The sequence below is a fragment of the Echiichthys vipera genome (genome assembly GCF_963691815.1).
Source record: "Echiichthys vipera genome assembly, chromosome: 15".
NCBI classification, from domain to species: Eukaryota; Metazoa; Chordata; class Actinopteri; order Perciformes; family Trachinidae; genus Echiichthys; species Echiichthys vipera.
This window is the reverse complement of record NC_139840.1, coordinates 19,095,574-19,101,252: the sequence shown is the minus strand read 5'-3', so window position 1 is coordinate 19,101,252 and position 5,679 is coordinate 19,095,574. Positions and strand designations below refer to the sequence as shown.

Here is a 5,679-nt window from a genome sequence, read left to right as displayed (position 1 = left end):
ATTACCTATTTTCAAAAAAAAAAATATATATATATATATATATATCACACACAAATGGGCTACACACAGAAAACGACTTTGTTGTCTTGTCTTTTTCAATGGATGTCCATTGCTAGGCAACAGCCTGAGTTCGCTTCCTGTCAGTTGATGTCATTCACATTCACTGCAACATGAAAAAAAACTGGGATTGATTTTAAGTTTAACTCTGAAATGGTCTGTAAGCAACAACATGCCCATGTTCAAATTAGGTGCTGTTCGGTGCATGCTAGTTCACTGGTTTAAAGTGCAATTTTGGCGTATAATCATCCCGTGGTCTTTTTCGACACTTACATTCATCAAATAAGCCATCGAGACAGTTTTTTTCGAATGTAAACTATCAATGAGAAATCTCGGAGAGTCGCTAACAGTAGCTGACAGCCGGAAGTGGCTAACACTGATTAGCTCGGGGCAGTACGGGGAAGGCATTAAAAAAGCTTTTTTTAACCACTAATACTGCTCAAAATAACACCAAACCTCTGCAAATGAAGCACCAATGGGCTCCTTCCTTTTGGATTGACTTTGGTAATCGACTTGAATGGACTTTACTATGAGAGGAGCTGGTACCGGGGCCAGTAGGTAATTCTTTCAAAACACTTTTAATAAACTCTGGGTTCACTAACTAGTTGTAGGTGCTTTGTTTTATGTGTAGGGTCTCTTATCATGCTACTGACGAGGTTTGGTGTTATTTTGAGCAGTAGCCTATTATTGGTTAAAAAAAGCTGTTTTAATGCCTTTACCGTATTCCCTGAGCTAATCAGTGTTAGCCACGTTGCGTTGTTAGCGACTGTTAGCAACTCTCACGGATTTCTCCGTTAATAGTTTATACACGAAAAAAAACTGTCTCCCTGGCTTATTTGATGTATGTAAACGGCGAAAAAGACCATGGGATGAATTTACGCCGTGATTACAATTTAAGGAGACTTTTTTTTACAGTTTTTATTTAATTTAATTTATGTGCCTGTTGTCTTTTTGTCTTTTGTACCTTAAGAGCACTGATGTGAGGGTTTTCTACCTCGATTTTGTAAAACTTGCAATGACAATTAAAGATATTTTACACTTTTCTGCTGTAAATAAGGCATTTAGACGATAAAACATACATTGTGGCCAAATGGTCCATTATATGATTCTTTGTGAAGAAGAGCTGGCTAAAAAAAGACAAAGCATGCAGCATGTTGTTGAAGGATAACCACCACCAAGTGTTTTTTCACAACCTTACAACAAACTTTGTTCTTATTGGCAGGCCATTACTGCAATCTTTGCAGTCACTCTGCAGGCGAACATCCGTTCTGAGTTGCATTACCTCCCATCTTCTGAACCATAAAGATGGCAACAATGTGGATAAAGTCATGTGAAAGTTTAATGCAGATTCAAACTTTGGCACCTGAATTGTAATGTTTGTATAAATAAACACATTGTAGCTCCTCTCTTAGGCCAGGTCAGTGTAGCTGTATGTATGTAGCGGTACTTCATATACGGTCATGACAAAGGTTGAGACCCTGTTGCTGAGGATTTGTTTGACACAACATGTGACAGATTGTGTTACGTAGAAGAAAGCCCGGAGCATTAATAATAATGAACACACAAAAACAGATATGTCAGTCGTCATCTTTAGTTTGGCTCCTAAATCCAAAATAAAACACAAAAAATGGGCTTTGACAGACACAGAACTTCCGATGGGTTTCAAACGTCTTATACACACGCACAAACGCACACCATTCGGCATACACACCATATGTGGATTGTGCACATGAAAACATGAATACACACACATTCACCAAATATAGCATCTTTAGCCTTGACCCTTTTACTGTTGGAAACAAGTGCGCTGAGAGCCATTTCATTTGCATGCAAATTGACACCCACCAGTCCACCACACACACTCTCCTGCCTGGCATGCGTGTGTGTGTGTGTGCCTGTGTGTTTGTGTACGTGTATCCATGCATGTGTGTGTGAGCAGTGTAGCTGTTCCACTGGCACTCAACGAAGGTGCTGTTCTGTCCTGCTGCTTTTCCTGCTCACCGAAACTAGACACAAAGAGACAGATAGGCAGAAAAAGAGGTAGATGCTCTGTTTGTATTTTTTAATATTCAGTTTAGAAGCTTTTCAGCTGACAAAATATCCCATCAAAGAGGCCCCATGCAGCCTGGTGATTGTCATCTTGAGCTGGCACTGAGTAATGATGGGCTGAGGCCTAGAAGTGTCCTCTGATCAGATTTCTCCTCTTTACACAAGGAGATAAAAGATCACTTGAGGTGATTAAGCATTTCACAATAATGAGCTTTGAGAGACTAATCATTACAGCAGGAGGGAGAATGTGGCAGTAATGACTGAACTTGATACAGTAATGTTGAAATTCAATAGTAAAACCCCCTGAGTTGGCAGAATGAAGCAGTTCTTCACGAGCTGTCACCTGTGAGAGTTAAATGCGGCTGTCAGATGAGGAGAAGCAGTGCAGAAATTACATCGTTTGGAAACAGCTATCTGTCGCTCTCTGCTGGTTAACATGAGGCACTGCATATCATCTCTATTAAATCACTTTGTCTCTCCTGCATGCATCCTACACAAAAGTGCATGCATGTGTTATATGTGTACATATTTGAGATTTATACATGTTACCAGTCTCTAATGTCATAATAAATGTAATGTCTCCAGAATACTTTCCTTGAAAGAACTTCTCTATTGAAAACAAAGGAAAACTTTATTCTCCATACATGTTGAAATATATTTTTGTAGACAAATGTCACATTTTTACATGTTCTGCAGACCAAAAGACTGTAAACTGTACAAGCAATTACCACAAAGTTATTTACAGGAAACTTCCTAGAACATTAAGAAATTACAATCTTTAAATATAGTTTTTAATTTATAGTTTAATTGTTTTTATTAAAAAATGATCTGAGAAAAGTGTATTTATCTCACTTTAGATGTCCTCTAATGTCATAATATCAAATTATAGACTTACAACCTCAGAAACTTGCTTATTGTTATAAACATCAGCTAGTCAGTGTGTTGTATTCTCCAAGTATCTGTAATTTAAAAAATTGTAAACTAAATTATCTGCCAAGAACTTGATCTAAATTTAAAATTCATCTTGGGTTTTTTGTGTGATAACGCAGCTAAAACCAATTACACAAAAAACAATTGTATGCACAACGCAATCCCTCCCTCCCCAAATAAAACCAATTAACCAATCAGTCACTGTAGGCTGATTTCATTTGCTATTAAGAGTCATTTAGTGAAGGCTGCAGTATAGAGTGGCAGATAATCAGCACCACATTTGATTATCCGTTGAGAGAATTATACACTCCTCAGTGTGAGGAACTGGCCGGTTTACAGAGATTATTTCTGTTATTATGGAGCTGAATGGCTCGGCCAAAGACCTCAATCTGATTAAGCACTATTGGAGAGGGCACCACTGTTGTAAACTGCACTCACACAGTCCCATTACTCGACTGTGGGTCTTATGTGTGTGTGCCTCCATGTGTGTATATTTGCAATCTAGTTTAATTGACCCATTTGTAATTGAATTGTTAATTTCTATGCATGTTTAATTATTCAAATTAGCGATGAGAAAACCGTGTTACTTAATGTTGATTGGTGTGTTACTATTCAATCACATGTACCAGTGTTGACGCATGTAATCTACCAAATTAACTGATGACAGATGAATCAGGCTACAATAAGCATGTGGAAAACCTTAATATATATTGAATATATATCATTAATATTCCTGATTTGGTTTTAAGTATGGGAAATAGATAGTGATCATTATCTTGCATCAATTTCCCAACACCTAACTTATTCAATAGGGGGTTTCAGCCTTGTACAGTTATTGAATGTCACATTTTACACATTTTAAAAGATAATACTGAGTTGCATTATAGGAAGTATAGTGTTTTAGCCTTACCCATAGGCTAAAAAGTCAGGATATCTATCTGACCGTTTTTGTTTCATATCTCTTGCAAGAAATAATGTTGCAATATTATGACCTTGCATTGATATTTTTGCTTTGCATTTTTCTAGCCTAAGGAGGAAACAGATAACAAATAAACCCTCATAAATGATATTCAGAAGCTACAGCGTAGTTTTAGCATTGCAAATAAACTTTTATTCCATAACAGAGAAAATAAATGATATTAACACAAAATAAACAACAATTTAATTTAATTTGAATGTATGAACACCATCTGATTTCGCCCTGCAGTATGACATGGTAAATAATTTATCAAGTTGTTAGCCAGAATGCTACATCATTGTAAAGATCATTCTCCTAAAGAATAAGGCAACTCGGTGGTACAGTTCCTTTAAATAACTTTGCAGCACATATCAGAACATTTAACTGTAAGACGATGTTTTAGGAAGCTACATCTAGCAAAACTGTATCAACTCTTTCATGCTGCATCCTTTCTCACAGCAAATATCAGATAGTTTCCCAGCAGCTCGTCTAACCCGAGACGACACAGGGTACCAGTGAGGAGCCAAGAAGAAGACATCCTTCTCTCCGTCAGACTCTGAATGGATGTTGACCGTCTCTGTAGCCTGGAGCTCCTCTGCGGAGGCGTCCTGGTTCCCTGTGCAGAGGAATTGGAAAGACATCTGGGATTTAGAGAGAGTCCTGGAAATTTGTAGTTGTGTGCTTCAAACTTTTTGTGAAACTCCAAAGGGAAGAAATACATTGATTAATTGGAGTAAACTCAAACAAGACATGATAGTTGTTTTTTTGTTTTTTAAATCAACAAGAAAGGTCATGCTCCTACAGCAGGAGAGATGTTTACCTCTCAAATCTATCCCTAAATGATTAAAATGTAAAACATCTGTCATATCTATCAGAACATTTAAGTAACTGATGGCTCTCTGTCGATGCACCTGATTTTTGGAAATGAAACAAAAAGTTCTCACAGTGAGAGGGATATTGATGCTGCTCCAGGTCCATGTCGGGGATGCTTCTCCTCAGCCGAGAGTTGCCACAGGACGACATGGCCAGACGTATCAGCTCTCTCCCACACATCTTAATCCTCTCCTGTGCATGAACCACACTCACTGCAGCCACCAGCACCACCATCAGAGACACCAAACACTTAGCAGACATCGTATGTTTGCTCCTCGGTTGTAATAGAACAGATGAGTAGATGAGTGGTGAGTATGGGCGTGTGGAGAGCAGGGGTTTATATAGTCAGTATGTGGGTTACCAGGAGCAGTGGTTTCAAAAATGCTGAGGCCACAGAGTCTTCGAAAAGATGCACTCAGCCTTGGTGAAGGAAAAGCATGTCCTGATCTAGAGCTCTAGAGTGATGCAAAGTCTCCTCAAGGCTGAAACTCTCATTGAGATAAAGAAGCTGGTCTGACGGTGATCTGATCTACAGCTCACTGTTAAAAACATCAGAGGTATTAAGTGAGACATTTTGTGACTTGTTTTGGCCAACGAGACTCATGAAACATTGTACAACTCTTTGGATCCCACCAGAGGTGTGAGTTTGGTTGTTTGTTAAGAAAATTAAAACGGAGAGAGCAGTTCAGTAGATGCTAATAAACCCTGCACGTGTATTTTCATTTAACTTCATTGACCTCCACAAACTCCTGTTTATTTTGAAATTGTCAAAACGTCACAATCGGTGCTATTGGAATGAACTATTTTCCTTG

General features: G+C 38.3%; 1 protein-coding gene across 1 annotated transcript; it reads right to left on the bottom strand.

The window, feature by feature from the left end:
• Window positions 1–4,407: 4,407 nt before the first annotated feature.
• insl3 (insulin-like 3 (Leydig cell)) lies at window positions 4,408–5,128 on the bottom strand (the record flags this gene model as incomplete). The annotated part of the gene is made up of 2 exons (XM_083929203.1): window positions 4,408–4,610; window positions 4,939–5,128. The coding sequence occupies 2 exons, from the start codon at window positions 5,126–5,128 to the stop codon at window positions 4,408–4,410; spliced, it is 393 nt and encodes a 130-aa protein (XP_083785329.1).
• Window positions 5,129–5,679: the final 551 nt, after the last annotated feature.